At 43.1% G+C, this 16,779-nt stretch overlaps 2 protein-coding genes across 4 annotated transcripts in view; one reads left to right on the top strand and one right to left on the bottom strand.

Moving 5' to 3' along the window:
- The window catches only part of Col4a6 (collagen type IV alpha 6 chain), a 311,346-nt gene extending 305,179 nt beyond the window's left edge, over positions 1–6,167 (top strand). Inside the window, exons 43-45 of the mRNA XM_021187464.1 lie at positions 1,804–1,995; positions 2,666–2,952; positions 4,593–6,167. Coding sequence (XP_021043123.1) covers positions 1,804–1,995; positions 2,666–2,952; positions 4,593–4,853 — 740 coding nt within the window. The 3' untranslated portion in view covers positions 4,854–6,167. The remainder of the gene's footprint in view (positions 1–1,803; positions 1,996–2,665; positions 2,953–4,592) is intronic.
- Positions 6,168–7,362: 1,195 nt separating this feature from the next.
- The window catches only part of Atg4a (autophagy related 4A cysteine peptidase), a 54,395-nt gene continuing 44,978 nt past the window's right edge, over positions 7,363–16,779 (bottom strand). For all 3 annotated transcript variants that reach the window (XM_021187797.1, XM_029534169.1, XM_029534170.1), the window contains 4 exons: positions 13,780–13,925; positions 12,416–12,472; positions 9,891–9,999; positions 7,363–8,332 (listed from right to left, as the gene is read on the bottom strand). In XM_021187797.1, coding sequence (XP_021043456.1) covers positions 8,262–8,332; positions 9,891–9,999; positions 12,416–12,472; positions 13,780–13,925 — 383 coding nt within the window. In that variant the 3' untranslated portion in view covers positions 7,363–8,261. The remainder of the gene's footprint in view (positions 8,333–9,890; positions 10,000–12,415; positions 12,473–13,779; positions 13,926–16,779) is intronic.

Raw genomic sequence — 16,779 nt, 5'->3', positions numbered from 1 at the left:
AATTTCAAGATAGCCTAGTGTTGACCGTGCAGTGTGGGTTTGATAGCTCTTATACAGATCCGCAATGAAAAGGAGCAGGGGAAGCAAGGAAAAATACAAAGTGTACAGTTTGAGGAGAAAAGGAGCACCAGGAAATGTTTCATTGGAGCCAATTCTAGTGCTCAAGAAGATAATTTTTTTAATCCTGCTGCTAAATGAAATAAAGGGAGTAACATCAGGACAAGACCCCACTTCTGGTACTATCTTATGTCTTTCTCACTGTTCTAGTCCTGTGAAGAGACACATGACAAAGGCAACTCTGATGAAAAGAAATAATTTAATTGGGAGCTTTCTTGCAGTTACAGAGGTTTAGTCCATTATCATCCTGAATGGAACATGGCAGTAGACAGGTAGGCACTGGAGCAGTAGCTGAGAGAGATACGTCCTGATCCATAGGAAGACAGATATACAGACAGACAGACAGACAGACAGACACACACACACACACACACACACACACACAGAGAGAGAGAGAGAGAGAGAGAGAGAGAGAGAGAGAGAGAGAGAGAGCCAGCCTAATTTGGGTGTGGGCTTCTGAAACCCCCAAGCCTATCACCAGTGACACACTTTCCTCCAACAAGGCCATACTTCCTAATCCTTCTCAAATAGTGACATTCTTGGTGACTAAGTGTCTTAGTTAGGGTTCTCCTGCTGTGAACAGACAGCAACAGAACAAGGCAACTCTTGTAAGGACAACATTTAATTGGGACTGGCTTACAGGTTCAGAGGTTCAGTCCAATATTGTCTAGGCAAGAGCATGGAGGCATCTAGGCAGGCATGGTGCAGGAGGAGCTGAGAGTTCTACATCTTCATCTGAAGGCTGCTAGCATAATACTGGTTTCCAAGCATCTAGGATGATGGTCTTAAAGCTCATACCCAACAGGGCCACACCTAATAGTACCAGACCCTGAGCCGAGCACATACAAACCATCACATTAAGCAATTGGCTATATGAGCCTATCACAGTCTTTCTTATTCAAACTATCACATTGTTCTCTTTACATTGCTCAGGCTCCAGCCCATGATGGGGATTCCTGCATTATTCAGGAAGGCAACAGACTTCTCCACATCCTTGTCTGGGTTCTCCTCCATCTATCTATCTATCTATCTATCTATCTATCTATCTATCTATCTATCTATCTATCCCAGTATCTTGCTGCAAACCCAGTTTACCCTCAAACTCACTATGTAAGTCAAGTTGGCTTCCAACTCTTGATTTTCTTGTCTTTGCTTCTCATGGCTTTCTGTCCTGTCCTGACATGGATGAAAGAATGCAACAAACTACTTGTCCTTGGTATAGAATCCTTCTAAAGCTCAGTAGTAAAATGTTGAAGTACAATGGTCATATCCACCAGGGACAAGAGAGGCAGATGCAACTTTGCCCTTCTAATGCTAACATTACTTACAATGCTTCCGATTCAGCAGTTAGTTATGTCCTGTAAGAGACACCAAGGCTGGGAATGAGAAGGATGCCACTCCATTTACTCTTAGAACCGAAGTCCAGGAGGCTGAAGAAGGGAAATGGATGGTGTACTCTTAAAATGGGAAATATTTAGCTGGGCACACATGACTTGGAGTTGTAACTCCATTAGCTTCTAGCTGTGGCAGCTCAGAACCTCATTTTCCTCAACTGTAGAACAGGAGATATCAGGATCAAGTGTTTGAACACATGTATATGATGCGCCTAACAAATGATAGGATCAATGAGTGGCTAGTGTTATTATCATCTGCATCATGCTTACTTTTATGTTCTTTCCTTCTCAGGAGCTCCGGGAAATCAGGGCCCCATTGGGCAGCCTGGGATGCCTGGGCACAGTATGAGAGTGGGCTACACACTAGTAAAACACAGTCAGTCAGAACAGGTGCCACTATGCCCCATCGGGATGAGCCGGCTCTGGGTGGGTTACAGCTTGCTCTTCGTGGAGGGGCAGGAGAAAGCCCATAACCAGGATCTGGGTAAGTACAGCTAGTCCTTGTTCCCTGTCCCTACAAGGATTGAGAACGGACCACTTTTCTTCTCACAGCCCTTTTGACCCATGGTTGTGAAATAGGCCACAGCTCTGGGGTCAAAAGGATTTTGATTCAAATGCTGTCCTACTGCTTCAAAGCCACAGGCCCTGGGTAAATTATTCAACCTCTCCAAGCTTTCATCCTCCCTCAATGAGACTAAGCTATTTCTACTATCTGTCACATAGAAAGTTGTAAGGAATTCATGAATCACCCAATGTAAAATATATCGAAGCCTCCATTAAGTATTAGTGATTAGTGATAACAATAGTAACAGACTGGCAGGGCCGTGATGACTACCCAAGGATTAATTGCATTAGCAGCAGGTGTGCTAGTGAATTCCGTCTACTAAATGTCGGCTTTACAAAGCAGATTAATTAGGGAGTGATTATTCACTTTATCAAAAGATTCTCATCATTATTCAACTCCCCTGGTAACTTTATGATACAATTTGATCCTCAGACTCCAGCACTTACCAAGGCCATAGGACTGTGAGGAGAGAGCTGTACTGCTGCAAGCAACCATTTAGATGGAAATTCACATCTTCGGCTACTCCAGGCCTTGTGCCTCTGCCCTTTAGCCAGCACTTACCTGATTCTTGCCCATCTTCTCTTCCCAGGATTTGCTGGCTCCTGCCTGCCCCGATTCAGCACCATGCCCTTCATCTACTGCAACATCAATGAAGTGTGCCACTATGCCAGACGCAATGATAAATCCTACTGGCTCTCCACTACTGCCCCCATTCCCATGATGCCTGTGGGCCAGACCCAGATTCCCCAGTATATCAGCCGCTGCTCTGTATGTGAGGCGCCCTCACAAGCCATTGCTGTACACAGTCAGGACATCACCGTCCCACAGTGCCCTCTAGGCTGGCACAGCCTCTGGATCGGATACTCCTTCCTCATGGTGAGGCCTTGAACTATTCTGTCCCTCATTGGAGAAACAGAGATAGAGGGTAGGGGTGACCCTCCCTTTGACCCCAGGCTCAAGGGGACAAAGGATAGAAACTAGTTTAACAGTAAGAGAGATGAAGATGTGAATTACAATTTAGTGGTTTGCGGGGTGAGAGGGGCAGTTAGATAGCCATTTGAACCTGGTGTTCTGGACTGCGAACCTGTATGTGTCACAAGCCAAGGCCCTACTCTATGTGTCCTTCTGTTTTCTCACTACCAAGGGAAGACTAGAACTGTAATCTGAACACACACTGAGAGAAATACTGTCCTCAAGAGAGGCCAGCAAGTAATTGTACTGATCAGGCTGAGAAGAACATTTACCACCTTGCAGTCTGCCCTCCCTGATCTGTCTAGCTTCTACTATCTCGTTTTGCTATCTCCTCTTAAAGACTGGCACGGAGGCATGCTGCGTTTGTATGGCCTTGTGATCCCTTCGTTGCTTCTCCAATTTTTGTGCTGTGTGTCTAGCTAGGAAAGAGAAGATCAGTAATGCCGAGGAGGAGATGGTTCTGTAACTATCTGGGGAGTTGTTTTTTTTTTCCAAATGAAATCAGGAGTAAGACTAAGGGCAACTCCCAGGAAAACTACAGTGTAAAGCTCTCTGAAGTCCCCTGGTTGGGCAGAGCTCCTCACAGAATCGCCAAAGACTCTGGTGTAATTGCTCCCACCCAAAACTGACATGTTTTCCTAAGCCAGAGCCATCAGCAGTTTCACTCTCTGAAAGTTAAAGTGAACTGACAGCCTGCTAACCACTTGCTGATGCAGATGTGCATAAAGCCTCTTCTTGGCCTCCTGTGCTTCCAGCTAATCAGAAGGGAGATGCCTGGGGTATGGACGAGGGGTCTGAAGGTCTAGTGACTAGAGGCTGCCAAAACAACTGTGGCCTAGAAACTGAACTCCAAGGAAGCCCTCTGAAGTGAGCCCTGAGACATTTTAGTCAAATACACCCCAGCCTTCCTTTGTCGGGTAGCAAATACTGTGTGTCACTCTAGAGGGTACGGCACAGGTTGAAAATAGAAATAGAAATAGAAATAGGTCTAGTAGAGGCAGTTTTAAGGATGAGAACTATAGGGGACATGCTGTTGCAAGAAAGAGCATTGGGGACTATTATACTCTTTTCCTTCTTATAAGACAGTGCCCAGCAGTGGGCTTAAAGCGTTGTTCATTCCACAAACCTAAATCCAACGTTGTTCAGGTGTATATGTCTGAGGACCAAGAAGATGGACCCCTAGGAAAAGACACTACACACACACACACACACACACACACACACACACATACACACACACACGGGCACCTGTGAAAACAGGGAGATGAAGGTAGACCTCACACAGTTGTGAAGTCCGAGGGAAACATTGGTTGGAATGTGATCACTGACCACGCAGGTCACAAAGGCGCTGTTTAGGGAGGATGGCAGTACTTGCCTCCGATGCCCAGGTTCATCAGGCAGGCTAGAAACTGAGTGATCTGGACCCCAGTGGGGTCCAGAGTTCTAGAATGGTGCACATATGCAGTCCTGTAGAAACAGGCCATGGAGCATCTCTGTGTTGACTTCTGGCAGAGCTCACACAGGCCCCCTCCCTTCTGTTTCAGCACACTGCTGCTGGGGCTGAAGGTGGAGGCCAGTCCCTAGTCTCCCCTGGCTCCTGTCTTGAGGACTTCCGGGCTACTCCTTTCATCGAGTGCAGCGGCGCCCGTGGTACGTGCCACTACTTTGCCAACAAGTACAGTTTCTGGCTGACAACGGTGGAGGAGAGAGGACAGTTTCGGGAAGAGCCCGTGTCTGAGACGCTGAAAACTGGGCACCTTCACACCAGGGTGAGCCGCTGCCAGGTGTGCATGAAAACCCTGTAGGATACTGCCTGTCATCCAGCTCACCTCACAACACTCACCTCCACAAGTCTGAACAGTCTGAGCAAGGAAGGCCTGAGCCCATGTGCCTGTCAAGTTGTACATCAGTGCCTCATTTGGACTGGACTACTGGACAATGGTCATCCCACCCCTCAGACCCAACAGATGAGCCCACTGTGCTAGGATCTGCTCTCCTGTTTCCATCCATCTGGTGCTAATGTTCCATTTAGATATGTGTGTGAGTACTCATGGCTACCTCAGGAAGGTGTGCTAAGCTGCCATTTGCGAAGATGGCTAGAGCTCTGCCTTAAGCAGGAAGCTCTTTATAACAGCTAAGTTATGTCTTTATGACAAGATGTCACCACACATCATTTGAGTCAAACTAAAACTCAGGATTTCCACCCTAAAAATACATTTCTGGCTGAATATGATAGCTAATTCAAGTCTGCCTAGGGCTAGCCCTCCCTACTGAAGGCAGCCTATTATATTTAGACAGGCAGTAGTATTGGAATGAGAAACCAGCCTAGAACCAGAACTGAGCTGAGATTCCTTTCAGAGTTTTGTTAGGCCCATGCCCCATTTTGAGTAGGAAAGGCTGAAAGGCCAGTATTTGGTCCTAGACAAATCACTGTCCCCTGGTCCACATCCAGAGAGAGAAGACAGCTTGCCCAGTCCAAAGTGGAACAAAGAATGCAATAAGTGTGATCAAGCTTGTCATACAAAAACATGAGAATCAGTTCTCTTTCTTCTTGGCCTAGGGCAGAAGGAGAAATACATATAGAGGTAGCAGTTTTGCTTCTGAGTCCAGGAACCAAAAGGTAAATCTCATGTCCATTCCTCAGAAGTCCCTAGTTATTCCAAATGCCACCCAGATGTGTGCAGGGTGACAAACTGAAGCTGCAGTGTGTTGGCTCCTTGCATTCTGAGGCTCTTAAAGATGTTCTGATAAAATGGCCATCCAAGCACCCTCCCACAGGTAGTCTTTTAAACTATTTGACAGGTTGTTTTTTTTTTAATTTCATAAAAATCTAGCACACACCAATGTTAGCAGACCCGAGGCACAGTCTGAGCTGGCCATGAAGTATCTTACCTTCTGTTTGAAGCAGTTCATTCTGATTACCAGTTGTGTAGAACACAATCACTTACACTGACACGAAACGCTCCCTTTCAGATGATTTGCTTCCTTGAGTACTATGTAAACTGTGCCAATGCAGGCAAAACTTAACCAGTACATTCTCAGCTGTTATCATCACCTACTAGATAAGAAACAAATGGTGTTAGCTTTGTACATAGCAAATACAATTAATGAAATGCGAACATTCGGCTTTTCGAGACTCTTTGAAAGACTTTCCTAATATCCATTCTCACTACACTTTGTGACAAAACATTGAGATGGGGGAAATTAGAAAATGATTTAGTCAAAGGGCAGAAAGAATCTTCTCTTGGTCAACAAACACACGTGTTTCATAGTCAGCACACAACTTTTCTCTCTTTTACATGCTAGAGTTCAAGAAAGGAGTTTGCATTCTTCAGTGGCCTCAGGATCATTTACCAAGAAGTTAAAAGTAGGGGGACATTAAAGTCAGTAAAATGAATTCTGGCTAGGGAGATGGCTCAGCAGTTAAGAGTGCTTGCTACACAATCAGGAGCACTGGAGTTTGGGTCCCAACACTCACATGAAAAAGCAACTAGTTCTGTGTATGTCTTAACCCCAGCTTCAAGGGAAGTGGAGACAGGAGGATGGCTGGGTGTCTTCCACTCTAACCAAAAAAAAAAAAAAAGAGCCCCAGGGTCATGGAGAGATCCTCTCTCAAAAGATTATACAGAGAATGATAAAGGAAGACCCCTGATGCCCAAAGAGAGCCTCCACTTCTGCTCCAAGATATCATGCATGCCTGTGTGAGTATATGCATGTGTACACAAATAAATATTTAAAATGAAATCTAAACTATATGTAGGCACATGTGTGTATCTTTCATGTGTGATAAGTAAATATGTGAATATGTTTACATATGCATAAAACTGCCCTGTGAAAGGATAAACAAGAATAATCCCAGAGTTTTCAGGGAAAGAAACCATGGGAGAGAATGGTATTATGTTGAATACTATTTTTTATCTTTTGAATTTTGAACCTATGGAATATTTAGCATACTAGCCAAAAAAGGAAATGAAGAAAGGAAAACAAAAAGAAAAAGATGGAACTTAAGGAAAGAAGTGAGTTGCTTATTGCGATTCCAAGACTCCAGATACTGGCCTCCTGTGGACCTCTATAAAGAATGAAGATGAAATGAAGACCTGTGTGAAACACACACTTAAAGAGGAAACAAAAGGAAGATAGGGAGATACTGTGGAGAGTTGAGAATCCTCCCTGTCACGTATTCAGCACAGATAACCTCATGAGTATGTGCTTCCAAACTTAGGAAGTTCTTAGTCCTAAAACTTGTATTTAATGGACAGATTGAATGTCACCACATGAATAGTTCTTTCTACATATAGTTCTCAATCAAAACAGTATAATTCAAACAATTTATTTAATCCTTCAAACAAAAATCAATGCTTTAAGTGAGCGATTGGTAACGCCAGTCCAGCCCTCCACTTGCTTCTGTACATCAAGTTTTATTAGAGTACAGCCATGCTCGGTTGGATGCATATTGTCTGGGCTACTTTTACAGAGGAGAATAGTTACAACAAAGGCCACCCGGCCTACAAAGACTAAAATATCATCTTTACAGAAAACATTTGTTGACCTCTGCTTCAAGTGATCATGGCTTGATTTAAGGATACGGTGACATCTAATGAAAGTATCAGTAAGGATGGAGATCGTGACCTATCAAACAGGTTTCTCCAAAAAGGAAGACAATTAAGAAGTGTATATTTGACATAATTTTGAAAAATATCTTGATAAAAATTACAATTATGTAAACTGCATATTCAGATAATTTAACAAGAGTATTTCTCCCTGATTCATTTATTTTATTATTTGAACAAGAAAACAGATTTCTTCTTAGTATTTATCCCCACCTGAAAGGGTGAAGAAGTATAGTATAGCCATCTCTAATCTGCCCATAGTTGCAGCAAGATGGGAGATGCTGTCTGCCTTCCAAATGCCCTCATTTCAGTTGCTGAAGACTTGCTGTCACCGTGTAAGACGAGCTGGGGAGCAATGGATTCTGAGTCTTCTCCTAGACTCCATAGTTTTCTCTGTTTTTCAGGGATAACTTGGTGCCATTGATTTGCTGCTTTTGTTTTACTTCTGAAGAAAGGACAATTGGCTCAGTCATAATTGCTATTGAGTTTGTATGCTATCGGCATATCAGGCACTTGCTGACCAGAAAAGTTTTATATAACAAGTTCATGTTCTTGTGATGCCGGATGGACGGCAGAAGACCACTTCATTGAGTTCTCACTAGCCTATACACTCAGAATCTCAAAATCTTCCTCCAGGTCAAAGTCGTCCAGTTGTTCAGTAGAGTCTATGAATTCTGTTGGAAGAGAGAAAGGAGAAAGGCTTGACATTTGGATTGATGCTCTTGTTCAAGATACTCCCCAGCCACTGCCCCTCTGCATGTTTGAATCAATTTGCTAAATGCAAGGTTTGTCTGGAGGAAATACACAATTAGGCCTACTATAAAGTATTACAAGTTTTCTTTAATACTCAAAACCATCAGGCCTGTTTCTATAGGCCTGATCACAGTGGTCTGTTTAAGATGTTCTACTGTGCCCTCTTTGTCTTTCTGATGGTTTATTTGTTGAGATGAGGTCTTGGGATGTAGCTCAAGCTGGCCCGGAACTCGGGATCCTTGAGCCTTGTCATTTTGAATAATGACAGGTATACAACTACCAACTCAAACATCAAGGCGCTTTTTGAGTTACCCAGGCCTCTGGTTTGTTATTTTAAAACAAATTTTAGTAATCTTTATTTCACAATGATAAATCTTTTACACTAAGTTAATGTTCTTTTTGTTATCATTCTTTTTGTTTTGGTTTGGTTTTTGTTTGTTTTGAGACAGGGCTTCTCTGTGTAGCCTTGGCTGTCCTGGAACTCACTTTGTAGATCAGGCTGGCCTCGAACTCAGATATCCACCTGCCTCTGCCTCCCAAGTGCTAGGATTAAAGGCATGCGCCACCACTGCCCTGGCTGAAACAAATCATTTTCAAATCATTTTCTTTTCTTTTCTTTTCTTTTCTTTTCTTTTCTTTTCTTTTCTTTTCTAATTAGATATTTCCTTCATTTACATTTCAAATGCTATCCCCTTTCCTAGTTTCCTCTCTGAAAGCCCCCATACCCTCCCCCTGCCCTGCTCCCCAACCCACCCACTCCCACTTCCTGGCCCAGGCATTCCCCTATACTGGGGCATATAATCTTTGCAAGACCAAGGGTCTTTCCTCCCATTGATGGCTGGCTAGGCTATCCTCTGCTACATATGCAGCTAGAGACATGAGCTCTGGGGGTACTGGTTAGTTCATATTGTTGTTCCTCCTATAGGGTTGCAGACCCCTTCAGCTCCATGGGTACTTTCTCTAGCTCTTCCATTGGGGGCCCTGTGCTCCATCCAATAGATGACTGTGAGCATCCACTTCTGTATTTGCCAGGCACTGGCATAGCCTCACAAGAGATAGCTATATCAGGGTCCTGTCAGCAAAATCTTTCTGGCATATGCAATAGTGTCTGGGTTTGGTGGTTGTCTATGGGATGGATCTCTGGGTGGGGCAGTCTCTGGATGGTCCTTCCTTCTATCTCTACTCCAAACTTTGTCTCTGTAACTCTTTTCGTGGGTATTTTGTTCTCCATTCTAAGAAGGAATGAAGTATCCACACTTTGGCCTTCCTTCTTCTTGAGTTTCATGTGTTTTGCAAATTGTAACCAACAAATATCAGCTTCTCTAAAAGTTATAATAAGTAGAAGCACCACTCTTTGCTCAGACTGGATGAAAGGAAATTTCACTTTTCATAAATGAGATGAGCCACAGTGACTTTTATAGAAGCAAACATTTGTAACATGTGGGGTCTGCTGGCCAAGAGCTTATTAAAACTCCTTACCTGCCCCTGTGGTTGTCACTTCTGGCTTGGCTGGAGGTACAAAGGGAGGCCAGTGTGATGGGTGCTTCTGAACCAATTCAAACATCCTCAAATTCTCCTTTAGAATTTCCTGGGCAGACCAAGGAATAGATGTAAGTACCATAGAGTCACCGCTCTTCTTTTTAGTTGACAATTCGTGAACCTAACCCCTGAGCATAGCCTGGTAGTTGACAAATGTGAAAAAGAACACCTAGCAAATACATTCACCCTCTATTTGAATCATCTGAGGACCCCGGCAAGGACACTAAAGCTGATTGCTAATGGAGCCACCTAGTATGGACTGATCCAGTCATGGGGCCCAGGAGCTTACCAGGTATACAGGGGCAGCTCAGTATAGGGGTGAGGTGTTCCTTAAAATGTCATTAACTAAATATGCCCCAAGAGAATTTTGGTATCCATTTGCATGCCTTCAGTTTTTGCCCAAATTTAAGAAACATATCCTAGGGGCTGGAGAGATGGCTGAGTGGTTAAGAGCACTGGCTGCTCTTCCAGAGATCCTGACAATCACATGGTGGCTCACAACCATCTCTAATAGGATCTGATGCCCTCTTCTGGCATGTAGGTGTATATACAAATAGAACACTCATATACATAAAATAAATATTTTTATTTACAAAATTTATAAAATAAATTTTAAAACTTAAAGAAAAACGTTAAAAAGAAAAAAAGGAACGTATCTTAATTTAAATGATACAGCAACATTCTGAAATGGAAACACCTCCTGTAAAATTTAGTACCCAGCCCCCACACTGGGCAGGTCACAATCTGTATCTAAGGCTCCAGAGGACTCAATGGCCTCTTCTGGCTTCCATAGCTATCTGAATAAATAGGGCATGATCACACAGACACATAAAAATAATGATGGTAAACATGAATTTCTAAAAAGTCAATCGCTTGGCTATGTATATATAGGAGGCCATATTCTACAGTGGTGGCCACTGGTAAGTTGCCATTGTTAAAAGCAATTCAGACAACCCAATTTAAATATAGTGGGCTATAAACAACAGACAAAAAAGACATGAAGACAGAGGAGGGACATGACAATTTGTGAGAAGAAAGGGTTCCATAGATAGATACATAGATAGATAGATAGACAGACAGATATTGTGCTTGTGTGTGTGTGTGTGTGTGTGTGTGTGTATGTGTTGTGTCAGGAGAGAGAGAGAGAGAGAGAGAGAGAGAGAGAGAGAGAGAGAGAGAGCTGGAAGAAGAAAAAAGAAAGGAAATATATGTGTAACACATTACATGACTTATTTGTGAATAGTATTTACAGAGCTACAACAATAAGACCACATGTGGGCTTTTTTTCATTAAAAATGAATAATAATTTATGTGGGCTGGGGATATAGCTTACTGACAGAGAACTTTCCAAGGATGTGCAAGGCCATGTATTCAATTCTCATGATGACACCAATAATAAGAATATTTCTCTTGAACTGGACACAGTGGCTCATATTTATAATCTTAGTACACTGGGGGTTGAAGAAGTATCACAAGCCTGTGGCCAGCCTGGTCTTCATACTGAGTTCCAGGCTAGCCTCAGCCCCATAGAGATAACTTCTCTTAAATAAATAATCAAATAATTGTAAACTCTGTATTTCATTTCATTAAACTATTATCCGAGGTTACAGATTCTGTTAGGGATGTCAGGGTTAACCCTTTGTTCATTATAAAGAAAAATCTTTCCTCTATTTGCATATAACACCTTGGGCTCTTGTAATACTTTGGTTTTAGAGACAGTGCTTCGTCTCTCAGGTACCCCACCTGATGCTTTAAACAATACTCCCTATGATCTCCCTTAATTCATTCAGTGAATGTGTATCAATATATGGCATTCATTTTGTATGTGTTAGAGACTAACAATGAGGGAAAAGGATACAGAGATTGGTGAACACATGTAAGAATTCTCTTTTACACAATATACCAAAAAGGGAAAATAATCACTTATCACAGACTTCTGCAAATACAGATCCCTTTCCGTGGTCACATGCCTGTATTTTATATAAATAAGCCAGTCAATAGAAGGAAAAGTCCTCTAAACCATAATGAAATATACTGGGTTGTAAGTGAACCAATAAAACACCCAGAACACACTTTTGTCTCTTTACTCATGTTTGCAAACATACAGTAAGGAAGAAATCCTGACTGAGCAATATGAAGTGAGCAGTTGGAGGGTTGAAAGAGCCTAATATTAGCTGTGAGTTTCAGGTGCCTCTCAGCCTGAGCAAGCTGCAATGTTAACTTCCATTGCTGAGTCTTTCAGCTGATATACGCAAAGACTTAAAAGTCTTTATTCACTTTCGCTAAACTTATGTTGAGTTCTCCACATCTGACAGGTTCGTTTTCATCTTAGTTTCCTCCTCTTGCAATTAAATTATATCAGACTGTTTCCATGTTGTTATGAAAAAGTAATCTTTAAAAAATGCAGTCATCTTTAGTAGTTTTCATGTTTATGCTTTTTAAAAAAAACATCTATACATACTTACCTTCTGAACAAGGCTACACCAATTATCAAAGTCTTTCTCTTCTTTGCAGAAAAAGCCCTTGGGTGGGGAAGAAGAACACTCCTTAGAATTCCCCTTTACAAGTTAGAACTATTTTCCCAGAATTAGGAGGGAGGTCACCATGTTGCCATGCATCTTCCTGGCAGCGCAGGAAGACTGGCTGGCTGGGCTTCTCCCTCCCCTAAGTCACTGCCTAAAACATGTGCACACCCTGCAATTCCCTCTTCTTCCCTCCTCCCCCTCCTCCTCTCCCTTTCTCTCCCCTCCTCTCCCCTCCTCTCCCCTTCTCTCCCCTTCTCTCCCCTCCTCTCCCCTCCTCTCCCCTTCTCTCCCTTTCTCTCCCTTCCTTCCTCCAGTCTCCCCCTTCCCTCTGTTCCTTACTCATTCTCCCTCTTTCTCCTGGTCTCTTGCTTCTTTCTTGCCTTCTCACTCACCCATCAACACTGCTAGACATTTTAACTTGGAAATTGTGTGTGTGTGTGTGTGTATGTGTGTGTGTGTGTGTGTGTGTGTGTGTAAAACATAATATATAAAAGGTAATAGATAATGCAATATTATATATATATATATATATATATATATATATATTTCAATCACAGCAGGAAACAAAAGCCCTAATACTTTTAGCTAGAAACATTATTTTAAAAGATGGCTTTGACTCTTCAAAAAAAATTATTAGAATTGTGAGAAGCAGCAGTGTCCTGCCCTGACAGTCATCCCTCAGTAGGAGGAATGGTCCCAAAGCAGGGGGTACTGCTCAGTCTTTGGCCATTGGTATGCTGATGGATGAAACCGGAAATGAGGATGTAGAGGGGCCCTTTCAATGTATGCTAACAGCAACCACACTTTCCAGAGCACACCTGTGACATCCTGGATTTGGGCATCAAGAAATAAATGCTGACCTCTCAAGGACTCCCTTATCCCTTCCTAGTCCTTTCCCACCTTATATTTATATGGCAAACTTGGAAGGTGATAAGGAATAAGATGAGAGATACTAATGCTACAGACCTTTAGGCAGTGTGCACAGTGTGCCTGGTCTGGTACAGAGTACTTATATATGTTACATCTCACATAACCAAATAAAAAGGGAAGTAGTGTGTCCCTACTTCTAGACATGTGAAAATTGATTTTCAGAAAGGTTAAGCGACCTTTCCTACATAGTTTAGTAGCAGAGCTTGGGGCCTACTGTGGAAAGTTTGGCTCTGGGATCCATTCTTTACTTACCATATCACCGTGTCACATTTGGGGGTGCTGAAAAAGTGCACTCAGTGCTATGCTACCTAACAACCAATGGCCAGGGAACACATTGTAAATAGGTTACCATCAAAGCTCTTTGAAATACACACCAAGGCCACAGAAGGATCCAAGTTCAGGATACTCATCCGCTGTGGAGACTGCAGGCAATGAAAAGTCTGGTCGTCTACTAGTCCACTCTCTTCAATGTCAACAAAGGTCTGGGTTGTGTGAGGGTCCAAGAAAATGAGCTCATCGCCTGTTTTATGAAGACACAGTTACTCTTTGAAGAACCACTGGCCCTGGCCCCACTGCTGTCCTAAGGATGACCCTTCCCTCACTCCCCAGCTCTCCTAACCCCTTTCCTTTCAACAGCGAGAATGGGATGGCAGGAAGCCCAAAGCCAGGGTGAACATGCTTGAGAGAAGCCACATTGCCAAAATCTAATCATTCAAATAGAGACTTGACTTAACATCTTCTCTATATCCAGGTCCCCAAATGAAAAGGGCTAGGTTTGGGAAAGGTGGGAATGACAGAACACAGGATGGCATGGCAGGCTCTGTGAGCAGCAGTTGCAAAGAGGTGGTAAGAGAATTGCCAAAGCTGTGCGCTCCAATACCACTAGGGGGCATTCTACATCTTTCAGCATTGGAAAGCATCTTGAAGTACAGCACTGGTTCTCAGATCCATATTCAGAGAGCGCCTCTCAAAATGGAAAAGGCCTTGATCTCCCAAGGAAATTTGACCTGCACACAACAGGGATGCTGACCTCTGTGGATCAGAGCCCAGTGAGCTGACGCCTGTTCACTGATTAGCAGTAGCTAGTGAGCTAGTGAGCAAGCCTGTCACTTCCCATCAGAAAAGACAGCCTCTGTCACATAAACTTCAGTATAGATGAACCTCACAGGAAAAAAAAAAGACTTGTGATGACTAACTGGTGTGTGTGTGTGTGTGTGTGTGTGTGTGTTTGCTGGGGATCAAATTCAAGATTTTGTATATATTAGGCAAACATTATACCCCTGGGCCAAAACTCAAGTCCAAGATGACTGAGTTTCAAATGTAAGAGGAAGTCATGCTTCACTAAACTGCAAAAGCTCAACCTCAACACGACCCTGCAGGAGATTGGGATGATAAAATATCTACTCTGATCTAATGATTAAAGGGCAGACAGATCTTTTGTTGCAAAATAGACATAGATGCCTCAGGAAGCACCTGATCTCACTGCCCAACCCCAAGGCCACCTGGATCTCTATGACATCAACCGTGTCAGGTGATAAAAGATTGTTTACTGGCAACAAGAAAACGTCCCCTACGTCTTTGGAATTGCATGCAGGGGGGTACAGCTATGTGAGTCTACTGGCAAAGACTATTACTGATGCCCAGTGCAAAAGTTTACCTATTCTGCCTCACAGACAAAGACAAACCTCTTACCTCTTTCCCCTTTCAAACACTGTTGTATTCCAACGCTGTCATGGAGCCTGGTCTAGTATCTTACATGGATATAAGAACCAGAAGTGGTCACCTCTGTGAAATGTATGCAATACAATACCTAACATAAAGTCACTTTAATTATCTCACTTTGAGTCTGACATACTTACTCACAAATATATAGCTATGAAGCATGGAAATCAGCACCTCTATATGATTTACCACATGAAAAACCAAAGTGTAAACCCCTCGCCAGGCCAAGGCCTCAGGTCACACAACAACAGCCTCAGAACAACAACCCAAGATGTGCAGCATGAAGCCTGCCCAAGACAGGTACAGTAAAAGTAGTTGGGAAGGGAAGTTGGAGACATTAAAAATAGAAATCCCAAGAGCGGCAGAACCCAGCCATCCACCAGAGTACTTTAAGTTAAAGTGTTGAGAATGATAATAGCTTGTCAGAGTACAGCCATGACCTTTCCACGTGAGTGGGGAGGGGACAGCTTTGCAGGCTGCCTCTTTTCTGAGAGTGTCTAGAAGAGATACAGCAGAAGACATATGACACCCAAAATTGGACGTTGAGACTAAGGGTCTCTATTGATGTTCATGGAGAAGAGGCAGGCTGGTCAACCATCTGCATGGACCATAGCTAATGCTCTAACTCTCCACATAGCAACCCAAGAGCAAAGAACTTGCTCCTTCCTTCTGAGCAAGCAAAATCTGACAGCCAGAGGATCAACATGGCCACATCTAGATCTCTTCAAGCTGTCCACTTGGCAGGAGGGCCTTAGGGAAAATATCGGGGTGGGGATGGCAGACCCAGATGACCAAATTGGGGTCAAATCCTGGCTTCACTGCTTGTTAGCTGAGTGACATTAAGAAAATAATCTCTCTTAATCTTCATTTCACTATCTGTAAAATGAAAAATAGGCCCCCTCTCGCTCTTCTTTTCCCTCTCTGGTGAATAATGACTATGGGGGAAGTATGAACATGTCCAGTATAGACTTTTTCCCACAAATACTTCTGACACATGGTTAGTCAGATCTAGCCATGGGAAACCCACAGATACTAAATAATAGTGGTGGCTGCATATTTTTGTATCACTGTGTTTGACAAGACCTCCAAAGCTTAGACAAAGAGGGTATCTGAATGTACATAGTGCCAAATACTGGGTTTTGTACTTGGGGGAAAAAAAAAAAAAAGGTACTCTGAGATCCTGATGTTCCATTAAGTTGTAGTTTTAAAGCTTGGCCAATAGATGGCAGCATTACAGAAACAGGCAGCTGTGTGGCAAGCCCCACAAGAAAGACTGAAACAAAGAACTAAGAAAAGACAGGGGTGCTGGGTGGAGCCATCTCTCATGGAACACTTATTCTATCTCTAACTTGTTGCCAAATAGTTTACCATGAGATGACCTAACAGGTAGTTCAAGTCCACGTATTTTAAAGGAGAGAAACCCAAGCCTGAGTTGTTTTTTTTCTCCAGCTGTCAAGCCACTAGTTAGCAAGAGTCTGGTGTACAAAGTCAGCTATGCATGTTGTCATCCCACTTCCCCAGTCTCCAAGGAATGATGTGGGGAGATGATCAATGCCCTCTCTACATTGTTCTCTGCATATTCTCTGCCCCTTTGCCTCTGCCCCTGCCTCTGCCCCTCTGTCTCTACCTCTGCCCCTCTGCCTCTGCCTCTG

This window comes from Mus pahari, chromosome X, assembly GCF_900095145.1.
Source record: "Mus pahari chromosome X, PAHARI_EIJ_v1.1, whole genome shotgun sequence".
Taxonomy (NCBI): Eukaryota; Metazoa; Chordata; class Mammalia; order Rodentia; family Muridae; genus Mus; species Mus pahari.
Note: the sequence above shows the minus strand (reverse complement) of the source record. Positions and strands in the feature narration are given on the sequence as shown.